Here is a 14,785-nt window from a genome sequence, read left to right as displayed (position 1 = left end):
TTCCACTATTTCCAGTTCCATCTCCGGTGATACTGGGGGGCATGAGGATGGTGCTAACTTGCACCACCGATATGTTGTAAGGTTGTGCGGCAATGGCTTTGATGAGATTGACGCCTGGAGCTTTTAGGTCGGAGGCGGAGGTAAAGATGACGGCCCCCCCGGTGGCAACGTTGGTAATCTGCAAGAATCCCTGCATGTCTTGGGCTTGGCCTGTTGTTTGGAAGAGAGTGGTGGCGGTGACGGTTCTGTTCCCAATATGCTGGAACTTCTGGACGTCAAAGTAGTCAAGTATGACGTGCAGGCTCAAGAGCTTCTTTATGAGGTCCATGGATTTCCCCGACAAGGGCGCTATCCCGGCATTGTCCACCGCCAACACCGTTATGGCTGCCCTCTTGTTCACCTCCTCTGCCAACTGTGTCTGCGCCAAATAGTTGCTGAAGCTGCTGAATGTCGGGTATCGCGATAGTAGCTTTGTTATGTCAAAGCACGTCCCTGGCGATGGCAATATTACCAGCACCGCCATTACCGATACCAATATACTCCATGAACACGCCGCAGTAGTAGCCATGTTGAATCTCGATTGATTTGATAAATTGGAGACACACGCACTCACATTCATGTATATATACACACGCGTCGTGCTTCTGATCGAACCATGATGAATGAATGAAGTAGATGGACCAGGTCTGGTTTATTCCGCATATTCTTAGGAGCTTTCCTTCGATGCTAAACCAGACACGCGAGCAAATGATGGAGACCCTCTTAACTCTCTTCTTTGACAATGTATAACTTCTTAGCTATAACTGTTCTCTATAATTAGCTTACTACTCTTCTATCCTCCACTTTAATTTGGATTTACTAGTATACTAATTGCCTCATGGATGTTTAGTCTAGAAATAAAAGAGTTGGTCGTCACATTTTTTTTTTGTTTTATTACGCTAAAAATCAATTATCAATATATAACAACTAATTTAATAAATAATTTTTTATATATATAAATTTTTTTGTATTTTATTTTCACATTTTCTATTTTTCTATCCTCCTTTTTGCATTTTTCTTATATATATATATATATATATATTTTTTTTTTTTTATATATATATATATATATATATATATATATATATATATCAATTACATGCTTTTATATTAAAGATCTATAATCGTTCAAGGGAAAAAGTAAGAGATTTTAAATTGTTTCACTAATTACGTATGTCTTCTTAAATAAATATATTTTTATTATTAGTAATCTAATAATGGAAAAAAATACATGCATACACATTAGGAGCAATGATTAGTATCTTTATTTATTAATAATTAAGAAGATTCTTAAAAAAATTTAAAATAATTTCATATCGAATATTTTACTTTGAATAATTGATTATAAATTCTATTCTTAATCAGTCACTTAAAAAAATTTTAATATTAATTTTAAGTTCAATTTTATTTTAAGTCTTATTTTATAACAATTATTATAAATAACAAATTAAGTATTTTAGATAATTAAGTTTAACTAAATTATGATATATATGTATTTTTTATTCATTTTCTCTTTTTATCTCTCCATTTTTTTTGTTTTTTTATTTGATTTTTTCACTTTTTTTTCTTTATTTTTTTATTTTTTCTCCTTTTTCATCTTCGTCGTCATTATTAACATCGTTTTTCTCTTTTACTTCTTCTTTTTATACGTTTTTTTTGTTTTTATTTTTTTTATCTTTTTGTTTATTTATTTATACGCTTTTATCTTCTTTATTTGTTCATTTATATGTTTTTATCTTATTTGTTTGTGTATTTTTAAAAAATTGGAGAAGAAAGAAGAGAAAATAAAAAATTTTATACAAAAATAAAAATAAAATAAAAATGACATTAAAATTTGTTATATAAAATACAAAAAAAATTACCACAATAAACACAATTTAAATTGATCTGCATGTTATATATTTTAAGACAGTTTGTTATTTAAGATTTATGAGTATATAATTCAACTTTAAAATGATTTTGTTTAGATAAAATTCTCAATTTTTTAAGTAAAAAATAAGATACAAAACTCTTTTTATCAATAATAAAATATGAAAAAAGAAAAAGAAGAATTTTGGGAGATAGAGAAAAAGATAAAATATGAAAAAAAAGGTAGAAAAAGATATGTTAAGAAAAATTTCGGTGCCATGACTAACGAATTTTGGTACTATTTTTAAAAAAATTTAGTGTTACTTCTGTTTTTGATAACTTTCATATAGTTAATAAATTTTTTGTCATATTAAAAAAATTTGATATCAAAATTTAAAAATTTTTTGTGTCAAATTTAAATTTTTTTGGTGTTTTTTTTCAATAAAAATTACACAATTTAAAACTCTTCTCTTTCTCTTCTTTATCATTGTCATTATTTTCTTCTTCTTTTCTTTCTTTATCTTCTCTTTCTCATTTTACCTCCTCATAATTTTTTTATTTTTATTTTTTAAAAAGAATAAAAATAAAATAAAATAAAAAAATAAAAAATGCTGCAATAACATCATAGAGAGAGAACAAGAAATAAAAAAATAGCAATAACAATGTCAATAAAAAAACAAAGAAGAGAAAATACGTGAAAAAAGAATGAAGAACATAAAAAAGAAGATATGTGTGATTCACGCACATTTTATTTGAATGATTTTTTTAATTTGGACCAATTTAATTAACAAAAATGCCTGAAAATATAGCATAATTCTATGTCATAAATAGTGATTTAAAACTAAAAGTAAAATTTCTATTCTAATGATTGATCTTAATTGAATTATATTTTATATTAGTTTTAATTATTTCATGAAGATAGTTATACATGTGAAAAAATTTATTAATTCAGCATTAAGATGATATAGTTTTTTTTTAAGGTGAGATCGATTTTATTTAATTTTATCTATTAGTTCTAATGTAACTTTCAATTTTAAATTAGTCTTACTTCTTAAAAATATAAAAAATAATACTATTACGTTGGGTAATTGGAGATTAATGGGCTGGATTTATTGGGTCGGCCCAATCGTCTGGAGAAGGAAGTCTTTGAGCGGGTTTGCGCCTTTAGTGCCTCCGTCCGACTTGTACGTGTGAGAGAATAGGGGGTGGTACCTGCAAAGACACTCCAATGCCTAAGTTAGCAAAGATGTGAGCAGGTCTAGAGAGTATTGGGGTTTAGAGATACTTGAAGGGTGTCAGTGTATTTATAGTGGTGAACCAATAACCACCGTTGGAGTAGTTCCACCTTTTAGGGTGGATAACCGTCCATTTATCTTAGGAAGGTTACGATATAGTTCCTGGAAGTGGATTGAGAGATTTTAAGGGCAGTTATTATCTGCCAGCTAATCTCTGCTTCCGACTTCGTTGGATCAAGTCGTGGGGAGCACCGACTTCTTAAGAGAAGGTCGGTGTACTGAGGTGCCCAACCTTGTGGGTTAGATCTGTCGTTTGAATTTGGGCCTTAGCGTTGGGTCAGGGTATGAACAGTGCCCCTACTCGAGCCCAATTTCTTTTAAGAGTTGGGGTCAAGTATTATAACTCGGGACCGTAGCCGACCTGATAGGGAACCGACGTGATTTTTCAGAACTGACGTGTTTTTGAAAGCTTTCAACAGTCGCGTCAAATCAAACGTCGCGTCTCTTAGAGGTTTGAGTATTCATACGCGGGGGCGATTACCTTGGTAACGGTGCAACTTCTTAAATGGTTGCGTCGTTTTACCTTTATACCGCTAACGTACTTATAATACTTTTTCCTCTCTTTTCTTGTTTTGTTTCTAAAAACTTTCTCACTTACACACTCTGTTCCGAAAAGAAAGCTTCCTTTTTCTTTGATCAACTGCTGTAGCACCTTCGACCCTTCAAAAGTAAAGGTCAGTTTTCTTTCTTCTTCTTCTTCTCTTTTTTGACTGTTTTTATTTGCATGTTTTTTTTTTAGAGGAACGTTGGTTGTAGACTTTAGTGATTCTGTTTTGTCAAGGATCTAACCCCAGGCCCCTTAGAGACCCTATTTTTGATCTTTTTTTCCTTTTTCCCTTTGTAAGTTTCGGGATCCTTTTCTTTTTTAGAAAAAAAGATGTCTTCTGTAGAATTCCTCACTCAATGGGTAGATGTTACTGTTCTTAGGGAAGAACCCCTTGTGGATACTGACTATGTTACCGACCTTCGTACGCACCATAGAATTTGTGCTTCTAATGGGGATGAGTCGAGATATGAACTGATAGCCCCGGGTCAGGGTGAGAGATGTGGCAATAGAGAGGAGAATGGACACGACGACAAAGTTACGGAAAGGAACGTCGCAAATAGAGAGCACGACGCGGTGAGGATCATGGCACGGTGAGATGTGACGATGCGATGAGAAGGGAGAGCAGCGAGAGGGTAACTGCAAAGAAGTTGAATGGAGTATGGACAATGTTGGAAATTTCTGAGTTGGAGAAGAGTTATGCAAATGAGGATTAGGAGTAGTTTTGGGTTTATAAAATGACTAAAAAACATATATAAGAAATAAACTATTAAGGACAGATGGGACAAGGTTCCCCGCTCGGGTCCCCGTGTCTACCTCGGGGGAATTTTGTCCCCCGTCTCCATTCCAACAAAAAAAAATTTCCACAGTCGGATCCCTATTCGGGGCAGTCCCCACAAGGATCACCGCGTCTCGCAAGTTTTGCCATCCTTACCACCACGTCTTTCAACATCGTCATCCCTGATGATGCATGATGATCAGAACACAACAACACAAGAAAAAGATGAAAGTAGAGGTCATGATAGGTGAGCTTAAGCTCAAGCAACTATATTCAGCTGAGTTAGTTACAATATAACTAGTGGGCTTTGTTATGGTTAGGCCTGTGGCTCAATTGGTTAGTTAGTTGTAGTAGTTAGTTAAGCCACTAAACTGCTGTTTAGAACTAGTTAATGCTGAAACCTTCTAGTGACTCACACTCAAGCTACAACTATAAGTAGCAACTCTTATTGCTACAGTAGCAGCTTTTCAATACACAATTACACATTCACGTTCTTCACTTTCTTCTATCTAATCTCCTTCTTCTTTTTTAATTCTTTAACCTTCAACCAAGGTTCTTGATAACTTTCAATCTCCATACCATCTGCGTAATAAATAAATAGTATAATCAAGTTGCATTGGAGAGTATGTATATACATATACAATTATGTTATCTGTATACCAAATTAGCTACTAAAATCAATACGCTAGAAATACAAATAAATATTAAAAAAATTAAAAATATATATAAATACATTGATAACTAATTTTAATGATTAATTTTAATATATAAATAATATTTTTAAAAAAATATATATATCTCACAAAATAAATTCAAAATATATCCTCTTGGGAGTTTTGATGTTTGTAGAGCTTTATACACAGCGCAGAAGACGACAACAAGTTTGAAAATTTTGGTTGGCTCAACTGTGATCCAATCGAGAAGTAGAAGAAGTGGTGGAATGGTTACCGTTAGTCCTTGCTTGGAGTAGTTAAATGAAAAAGGAGCCCCAAAACATTTGAAATTCAAACTTGTGGGGCACATGATAGCTTTTATGGCTGAGCTAGCCCCATCGATTACTGCCCCAAAACATTTGAAATTCACATCTCTAGAGTATCCTTCAGATCAACCAACATCCAGCTCTCATTTAACATCGTTTGCTTCGCTGCTAAATCGCACTAACACTAACATCAACGGCGTCGCTTTCTTGCTCTGCTGGCGTTGGCGAAGGGCGTGGGCGGGGCCATATGAATACGATGAAGAAAGGCGGTTGCCAGAAATCTTCAATATCAGGGCAGCCTTACAGTTCGCTGTATTTCAATCCGCTGAATGAAAATGGGGATGAGGATGAGGTGAGACAGAAGCGCACCCGCACGCGTAGCTGCAGCGACTACGGCCTTCGCAGCTTAGCCTCCGGCTTTGAGGACGATAGCAACAAGGAAAACAACGCCGCCATCATCAATGGCTCTTCTATTTCTCTTTCTCTGCCCGCTCCTAAGATTAGGAAGCACTTCCCATCAAAGTCCACAGACACGATCTTGAAGCCGTCGTCGCTCCAGTTGTGCATGCAGATGAACGAGCCTGAGAGGGCTTTTGGCTCTTCCAATATCTGGGACTATGCTGACTCCGACGCAGCTCCTGCGTCTTCCTGGTCCACTTTACCTAACCGCTCTTTGATCTGCAGGCCCTTGCCCATTGATATTGGAAGATGTACATGCCTTATTCTGAAGGAGCCCACTCCACAAGGCCATGGCACTCTCTATTCTCTTTATACCTATGTAAGATTTCTCCCAACTCACATTCAATTCCCCCCTTCTGAGTTCTGACCTTGTCTCAACTCCATCTGCTCTATATAGGAAGGTCAGGGACGCCAGAATAGGAAATTAGCAGTGGCCCATCACAAGCGGCGGAATGGCAAATCTCACTTCACAGTAGCTCAGAATGTAAAAGGACTCTTATCCAATTTAGATGATACTTTCCTTGGGACCATGACAGCTAACCTCATCGGCTCAAAATACCATATCTGGGATCAGGTTCTATCTTCCGCTCTCTACGTGACAAGTATTAAACGTAGTAAAAACTTTTGGTATTTACCCATCCATCTCTTTGGTTATTATTGGTGATCAGGGATATCGACCTAATTCCCGCAATACGCAACCGAAATTACCTCTTGCTGTAGTGACGTAAGTCAATTTTTTCATCTTCTTTGTCTAAATTGACATCTGCTAAAGCTAATTACAGGTGTATGGTTGTATGTTCACAGGTATATACCAACAGTGGCAACATGTACCGGAAGTCACAGAAGCATGAGAGCATATATCCCCAAGCATCAATCTCTGTCACTGAAGAATGTCACACAGGTTAACCATATTTTTCAATTTGTGTTGGCAATAGCATCACTAATCACTGTCACATCGACCAAGTCCGCATATAGCAACATTCTTCAATTAATTTAATAAAACGGGCTCGCTTTCTACAGTTACAACATATTAAAGGGTTGCCATTGGATTGGGAGGAGAAATGGGACACAGTGCATCAACTATTCTCAAAGGTTCCACTTTACAACAAGGTAGGACGTTTCCTTATTGTGATTGATATTTGATATTGAGGCAAGGCTTGATTTTTGTTTTGCATTGCCTTTCTTCAGATTTCAAAGCAATTTGAGCTTGACTTTAGAGATAAAGGAAAGGCAGAACTTAGAATCCAAAGATCGGTGAAAAATTTCCAGCTCACTTTAGAGGTAATGATGATCTATTGGTGAATATTGTTATATCCTGTGTGCATTTTATTAATAAACTTGTATTGTGGTGATTAACTAGGAGAATGGGAAGCAGACGATCCTGCAGCTAGGCAGGGTGGGAAAATCAAAATTCGTTATGGACTACAGGTATGTACATATTATGTCTATATTGTATTAATTATTAATTAATACTATGACATTAGCACTGTAGCAGCACAGCACCTCAATTGAGCATTTTCCTCTGTAGATATCCACTGACAGGCTACCAAGCTTTTTGCATGTGTCTGGCTTCCATTGATACAAAGCTTTGCTGCACAGTGTAGTAACGGGACACACACTCGGTTACGTTCAACCTCTGAACTTTAAGATTACTGTGTCCTTGCTCCTTGGCCTACATTTTCTCCATAGAAAACGGTAAATTGTATTGTGTCCCAAAGTCCAGCTTGGAAACATGCAATAACAAGTCAAATGGCCCTACTCTTTTTTTTTTGTCTTGATTTTTTATTTAATCGGCCATACTCTTTGTGATCCGAGACCGAGATCACCCCCTTTTATTTTTGTATGAATTCACAGCCAAATATTGCTTGCCTAATTGTCTATCTCCTCTGCTTGATTAATTGACTCGTTATTAAACAGGCTCATTTTTTTCCATATTGGAGTGATGAATGTGTTGTGCTGAATTATGTTGCTATAGTGGTGCTTAACATCAATGTGGGACAGAATTTTTTAACATGCTAAGCTCACAAAACGGACCATGCGAATTGCATGGGAAGGAAAATAATAGGGACAAATCGGATGGTCCGATTTGCGTGGAGGAAAATTCGAATTTTGGATGTAGCAAATCGGACCGTCCGATTTGTCCTTACCTGATCCCATACCATTGTAAAACTCACACGCTCTACATATACAGGTCCTACCCCAATCCCTTGTCCATAATAAAAATAAAAAGCGGATACAAACACAAATGGGTCATGGTTAAAGTTGTAAGATCTAACGATGGACCAAAATTCTTGATGAAATCTTTCTACCAGAAAAACTAATTTTGAATCTAACAAGTTGTGCTAAATGATCACCACAGCAAAATAGTATGGTAGAAAGAAAATATTAAGCTATCTGGCAAGTGCACTTCTTTTCACAAGCTATTCATATTGCACCATCCTAAAGGAAAATTTGAACTATTCTTCGTCTAATTTTTTCTAACCTTATTTTTTTTCTTTGAAACTACAACCCATCCATCCTCTGCTTCACCTGCATCCTTTTTGAGAGGCTCATCATCAATCCGCATGTTACATGAACTCATGTTTGACTCAGATTTTGGAATGTCCACATCCATGTTTGAAGAAGTGGCTTGCCTAGCACTACTTTCACCATTTTGACCACTTTGGACATCATCATCTTCCTCATCCTCATCATCATCCTTATCATTCACAATCTATTTCAAAAAAAAAAATCATAAAAAAAAAATACTACTACTACTTCAAAATTCAAGTAATGTGGATGAGCTTCCAGTTGTATCTTAGCAAAGATGTAACAAGAGAAAATGATCACGTGTCAGCCAACAAACAAAACTTTTTTCATTATATGTGGGGTTGAGTACATGAACCAAAATGACACCATGATGCGTTATTATGAATCATGTCTGAACATTTAAGCTCATTTAGAAATTAGAAGTTATAGAATTAAAATATTAATGTTTCTCCTCCTATAATATAGTATGGGCAAAGCAAACTCATGCATCACATTCCCATCAAATAATATACTTTAACGTTGCTCCCTCCAAAAAATCCAGTCATATATATAGGACAAGGAAAATCAATCATATACATTATGCTGTCATTTACCTGTGGCACTGCACGAGGATGCGCAGCTTGGTTAACAATGGCCTGCCTATAACGCTCAATGGTCACAAAGTTTCCTTCTAAGCATTCCTCGTGCATAACCATTAGATTTTCAGCTACCTACATTAGTTCGTAATAATAACATGAACATGAAAAAATGAGAATCACAAGAAAACACTGCAAATACTCAGATACATCACAAGCAGTGGCATACACAGCTTTAATTTCTTTTAAGTTTGAAGAAATGACCTTAGGACACAGTTCACATTAAGTTTAATCTATGCTGCAAATGAATATGGACACCAGAGCCCTACTTAACTGCTTCTTTTCAAATAAAATACATACAAAACAAAAGGTACATCAAGATTTTAAAATACAAAATAGAAACATATGACATGTACATGAAAATTGGTGACTAATGATATGTTCATTCCAAAAACTAAAGACTAAATAGAGTACCATTAATTATGCCTATGATGGCCAAATATTAAGTTTTCAGTTTCCACCTATGGATAAAAAGACAGGGAAGACTGACGTGATCGAGGTGGTAAAAAAATGCAACCCTCTCCAAAGAGAGTTTCCTAAGATTCAAACCCTCAACCTTGTAGTTAAAGTTCAACTAACATTCAACCCACTTCCATTGAGCTTAACAAATTAGGTAACTTTACTTTCAAACACTATGGTAAACTAACAATAACAACTACCATTTAACCCTTAATTATTGCAAACAAGCAACATGAGCAAAATTCAACAACAAATAATATGTATTAATCCAATAAAGAAAGAAAGATGCACCTCTTCAGTGCTGCCATCCTCAACCACTACATTGAGCGAAATCATCCCATCATAGAGTTTGTCCTCCAAGTCATCAATATAAAGCGGTTCTGCGAATCATTCAAAAAATAAAAATATTAAGGATCTAAAACAGAATAACAAAAATTGAAGCAGTATAATAGCGAGCAACCTCTGGATTGAGTGAACCAGGAGAGGATATCGGTGGCGAGGTTATCGGCCTTGAGGCGGGAGTCAGGGCCACCCCACTGGTTCTCGACGGCATCACGAAGAGCGGACCAACGCAACAAAACAAAGCCGATGCCTTCACTGAAAAGTGATAATGAGTTTCCTTGTAACCGTTTTGCACCCTCCATTCTTCTCTTCTTTCTGGATGGAACCCTGCACACAAAAGGATCAAACCCGTCTCTGCTCTTCTCTAGCGAGAGCAACCAACTGCAAGACAGGAAGGAAGGCTGTGAACTGCCTGCTCCAAGAGAGGAAGAGCGTCGTCGTAAAAAGGCCACAAGTCTCCTCTTCAGTGCATCAAAATTAAACCTTTTTAATATAATTAAAGCAAGGTTTTGAAAATTGAACTAATCGAACCATTTTGGCTACTTTATCAAAGGTTGAAAGGTTCAACTAGAATCAACCGGAATAACTAGATTATAATAAAATAATATATGAAATCATAAACAGTTACACAAAAAACAAAAATTCAACAGCATTGCATTTGTCTCCTATTCTTAAAGCATAGGTACCCTTCACAATTTTAACACTTCCTACGTTGGTTGTTAGGTGCAAAACATGTCACTGTAGTTCTTTTATCAAAATAGCTGGGGAATAAAAGATGCATATTAGTATTGAAGGATAAAAAACTGAAAACTAAAACTCCATGAGCAGAGAAAATTAAGCAATTGCTTGAACATTGAGATACACAATAGTAAATAAAGGATGGGATTCAATGAAATTTTCAATTGTAATTATCAAATTTGGAAGAATGCTTTGCAATGCAAATAAAGATAATGGGTATTGAATAATAATATGCTTGCCTAAGAGCAAGAAAGTGATATATATAACAAAGTTGATGCCACTTTAATCCATGGTGACAAGCATGCACTCAGCCAAAAAGAACCCAAAAGGGAAAATGATATACATATGAGCTTGAATATAGAGAAGACAAGATCACAAGTGGTATACATATTAGAATGGAATTTGTTCTTTCCTTAACATGCCAACACTGAAACACATGGAAATGGCCTTCTTACATTCAAGAATTGCCTATCTTTTAACAAAGGCAGTTCTCCTTTAAAATAAAAAGATTATGATCACTCTTTAGTTTTAATGCTTAGTCATTGAGTCAACTTCTCATTCACTCTAAGTTTCAATGATTCAATGACAATTATTAAACAGCAAACAAGTCAAAGCAATCACAAAATTTCAGTAATTACTAATTTTAGTTTAGATATTTACTCATTTTGTAACAAACAACAACAGCCAACAAATCAACGTCACAAAATCTCCAATACATCTAAAGAATAAAGATCAGTATATCAGTAATCACTAACATTATTTCATACATATAGTCATAGTTCGGAATTAGTAGATTAACAAAAAGTCAGAAACTTATTACTAATTATGATAAACAAATTACATAACATAAACTTCTTATTAATTAGGATAAAATCAAATTAATGAATCATGAAGCAAAATTCAATGAAGAAATTGAGAAAGCAGTAAGTCTTACAAGGGACGAGAAAGGGCAGCAACAAGAAGCGAATAGAGACGCGAGTGACAGAGATGCTGGTGGCAGCGACGCGGGCGAAGACGCAGGAGTTGAAGGAGTTGAACCGATTAGCAGCACAGGAAGAGAGATAGAAAACAGAGCAACGATGCCGGCGGCGACGACTCTTGCAGTGTTGGAAGACAGAGATGGATGAGGAAGCAGAGAAGAAGAAGGTAGGCAGCAGCAGTAGCAAGTTCCAGCATGACACCTACACAAGAACTACAATCTCCAGCTCCCTTCCCTGCAAAAACAATGCTATATTTAGTGGCAAATGATAAGATTGATAAAAACATTAAATATCTCATATGTCATAGACCCAAAGCTGACCCTTGACAGGTTTTGGTAGAATTTTAGAAACAAAGCACCAAGTAAAACAATGAATGACAGTTGAATGATATTCCAATAAAATGATCTTCCTATATAGTATTTCATCATTAATCTTCCAATTGTCCTACTCCTATACATTTGGCTTCAAATCATTATGATAGCAGGAAGTGATATCTTAATGTTTCACAGTTATAGATCAAAGAACTACATATTCCACTGTTTAAAGTGACTAATGTGTTAATAATTCAGCAAAACACAAACGCATATAAGAAAATGAATTCCTTATTTATTAAAAGACCGTATCTATATATATATATATATATATACACCCAGGCACAACAGGGTAATTTGTGGCACCAAATGAATTCCTTATCGGCTCATGGCAACTACATCAACACACAAATCTTAAATCCAGCATTTAATTATATATAAAATGCAGTTAAATATTCCTTCTCTAACAATCAGAACCTAGAACCCTAACAATAAAAAACATACCTTCTCTAACAATCAGAACCTAGAACCCTAACAATCAGAAATAATACACATTCAGAAGCTAACACCCCCCCCCCCAAAAAAAATACAACAAACTGCATAAACAAATACAACAATCAGCAATTTGAAAAATACACTGAACATAGAACAGAGATTATTCAAACAGAAGCAGAAATTCAAACAAAATAAAATTATTAACAATTTCAAAAAATCAACAACAAATAAATGAACAATCAACAACAATCAGCAACAAATACATAATACAAAGAACAGAAATTATTCAAATTAATACCTGACTTGGAGGCTCCATATCTGGTGTTCGGCGCTGGGAGGTGCTGGGAGCGGCTGACCAGGCGTTGCTGGGAGGGGCTGATCTGGCGTTGTTGGGAGGAGCCGGGTTCGCCGGTTCGGCGCTGCTGGGGGTGGTCCGGCGCTGCTGCGAGGGTCTGGAAGGCGCTGGTTCGGCGGGGCTGGGAGGCGCGGCTGGGAGGGGCTGGAGTAATGGGGTTTCTTTGAGACTTTGGCTGCGCTAGGGTTATCTGATGGGGATGGGGAATGCCTAGTGGGGTTGGGTTATCTAATGGTTGTTTAGGGTTTTTAGTTGACCGGTTTAGTTCAGTTCGGTTAGAATTTTCACAAGCAGAACTGAAAATCGAACTGAACCATAGAAAAAACAGGAAAACATGATTTTTCGGTTTTTTTAGTTTTTAATTTGCTCAATTCTCAGTTTTTTCAGTTTGGTTGATCGATTTTGTTCAGTTCGAATAGATTTTGAACACTCCTAGACAAGGGTACTTGCCTAACTTGGGGAGTTGGGGTGAGTTGAATGATTTAGAGTTTCTTTCTTTTTTGTTTTGTTTTTTAAGATGTATTTTGGATAACGAATGGGTTGAAATTTGTCGAGCCACTTTGCGCAACTCACTAAAAAAGATAATGCAATTAGAAATTTGTATGACCAAAAAATATTAGAAATTTGAGACCATTATAACAAAGTCGGGTTGGTTTAGTGGTTAGCTTATTAGACCACTTAAGTAAGTATTAGGGGTACGAATTTCGTTTACCCTATATTTTGGATAATGTTTATTTTGCTTTGAACAATATTAATTTCATTATTTTTTTAAAAAAACTTAATTAATGATTATGTTTATTAGATGTTTAGAATTATAAAGGTTTTAGTGTTTATGAATTTAGAAATTATATTTCTTTATCTTTAAAATTTATAAATTTACTAAAATATTTATGAAATTATATATTTTTTAATATTTAATTATTTAATAATTTTTTTCAAAAAAAAAAAAAAGAATTGGCAACCCACCAATCCACCGTTAAGGGCGAGCTCGAAATTTAAAACCGTCAAATAATGGGCTTTTGAGGGTAGGTATGCCCGCCTGCCACCCCTAATGTAAATCACGTCATTTAAGCTTTTATAAAAAAAATTGTACGCTAAAAAACCTTTTAAAAAAATTTACAAACTAGTTGAGCTGAACCTTTGCTAGTTCAATCGGTTTGCCAACTTTCCACTGATTCTAGCAATTTCTTGATCGATTCAATAAAAATTTATTTTTATAAGTGTCAGATTGACTAGAGGATCAATTTTCAGTTAATTCAATCAAAATTTACTGATCTTTAGAATTATACAAGTAGGGGTAGAAATGGGCCGAACTACCTAATGGGGCTCGTGACTCGACTCATTTTAGGATCGGCTCAACTCAACTCGTATTATTAAATAGGTTAGGTTTGAGCATTTTGAAAAGTCTATTGGTTCAGGTTATAAGCTTAAAAAAGCTTAAGAAGTTCATTGGATCGGCTCATCAAAATATTTTTTTATAAAATTAAATTATTCTTAGTTTGGACTTTCAACTATTCACTCATATAAAACAAAATTAAAAAAATCAATAATTAAAACTAGTCAACTTTTGTAATTTTTTTTAAAAGAAATTATTTATGATTGTGGACTATAAGTATGATTATGATATGTCACTAACAATTGATATATAAATGAACTATATTTTACAAACTATGAATTATAAATTTTAAAATGAATTTAATGTCAATTTATATTTTTTTTAAATTATTATTTTGAGATATAATTAACAAAACAATTTTTTTAAATAGGTTCTTGAACTTATCCGGCTTTTAAGTAGGCCAGATTCGAGTCTGAAAAAAAAGTCTATAAAAAGTAATAAACCTAGACTTAAATTATTTATTTGCAACGTAGGTTAAACTCATTTAAGTTGAAACTCGGGTCGGCTTAACTCGTTTTCATCTCTAACAAAAAAAAAATGAAGAATAAGTTGTGGTTGGAATTGTGATTAACATCATTGCTTGCTTTAGCCAAGTCTCAAATT

At 34.9% G+C, this 14,785-nt stretch overlaps 2 protein-coding genes across 5 annotated transcripts; one reads left to right on the top strand and one right to left on the bottom strand.

The window, feature by feature from the left end:
* The first annotated feature begins 5,503 nt into the window (after nucleotides 1-5,503).
* Nucleotides 5,504-7,874, top strand: LOC112703821 (tubby-like protein 8). The gene is made up of 8 exons (XM_025755439.3): nucleotides 5,504-6,261; nucleotides 6,340-6,516; nucleotides 6,611-6,666; nucleotides 6,747-6,843; nucleotides 6,963-7,052; nucleotides 7,131-7,223; nucleotides 7,303-7,370; nucleotides 7,471-7,874. The coding sequence occupies exons 1-8, from the start codon at nucleotides 5,731-5,733 to the stop codon at nucleotides 7,544-7,546; spliced, it is 1,188 nt and encodes a 395-aa protein (XP_025611224.1). The 5' UTR covers nucleotides 5,504-5,730; the 3' UTR covers nucleotides 7,547-7,874.
* A 254-nt stretch (nucleotides 7,875-8,128) lies between these two features.
* LOC112703822 (uncharacterized) lies at nucleotides 8,129-13,214 on the bottom strand. 4 transcript variants are annotated; one of them, XM_029288106.2, is made up of 6 exons: nucleotides 12,730-13,214; nucleotides 11,580-11,859; nucleotides 10,026-10,390; nucleotides 9,857-9,945; nucleotides 9,065-9,181; nucleotides 8,129-8,655 (listed from the first exon to the last, which is right to left on the bottom strand). In XM_029288106.2, the coding sequence occupies exons 3-6, from the start codon at nucleotides 10,207-10,209 to the stop codon at nucleotides 8,410-8,412; spliced, it is 636 nt and encodes a 211-aa protein (XP_029143939.1). In that variant the 5' UTR covers nucleotides 10,210-10,390; nucleotides 11,580-11,859; nucleotides 12,730-13,214; the 3' UTR covers nucleotides 8,129-8,409. The 4 variants fall into 4 exon arrangements, with proteins under 4 accessions (XP_029143939.1, XP_025611226.1, XP_025611229.1 ...); XM_025755441.3 differs by having other exon boundaries at nucleotides 10,026-10,368; XM_025755444.3 differs by having other exon boundaries at nucleotides 10,026-10,319.
* Between the last annotated feature and the right edge of the window lie 1,571 nt (nucleotides 13,215-14,785).

The sequence above is a fragment of the Arachis hypogaea genome, chromosome 7 (genome assembly GCF_003086295.3).
Source record: "Arachis hypogaea cultivar Tifrunner chromosome 7, arahy.Tifrunner.gnm2.J5K5, whole genome shotgun sequence".
Classification (NCBI taxonomy): Eukaryota; Viridiplantae; Streptophyta; class Magnoliopsida; order Fabales; family Fabaceae; genus Arachis; species Arachis hypogaea.
The sequence above is the reverse complement of the archived record's forward strand: the minus strand, read 5'-3'. Positions and strand labels throughout refer to the sequence as shown.

What these genes read in the sequence shown, in the direction of transcription:
- LOC112703821 (XM_025755439.3), top strand. Translation starts at nt 5,731, where the DNA reads ATGAATACGATGAAGAAAGGCGGTTGCCAGAAATCTTCAATATCAGGG. An exon ending in TCTATTCTCTTTATACCTAT is followed by an intron (nt 6,262 to 6,339) that starts GTAAGATTTCTC and finishes TGCTCTATATAG; the next exon opens with GAAGGTCAGGGACGCCAGAA. An exon ending in AAATTCGTTATGGACTACAG is followed by an intron (nt 7,371 to 7,470) that starts GTATGTACATAT and finishes TTTCCTCTGTAG; the next exon opens with ATATCCACTGACAGGCTACC.
- LOC112703822 (XM_029288106.2), bottom strand. Translation starts at nt 10,209, where the DNA reads ATGGAGGGTGCAAAACGGTTACAAGGAAACTCATTATCACTTTTCAGT. An exon ending in CTGGTTCACTCAATCCAGAG is followed by an intron (nt 9,946 to 10,025) that starts GTTGCTCGCTAT and finishes AATGATTCGCAG; the next exon opens with AACCGCTTTATATTGATGAC. An exon ending in AGGATGGCAGCACTGAAGAG is followed by an intron (nt 9,182 to 9,856) that starts GTGCATCTTTCT and finishes GAACTAATGTAG; the next exon opens with GTAGCTGAAAATCTAATGGT.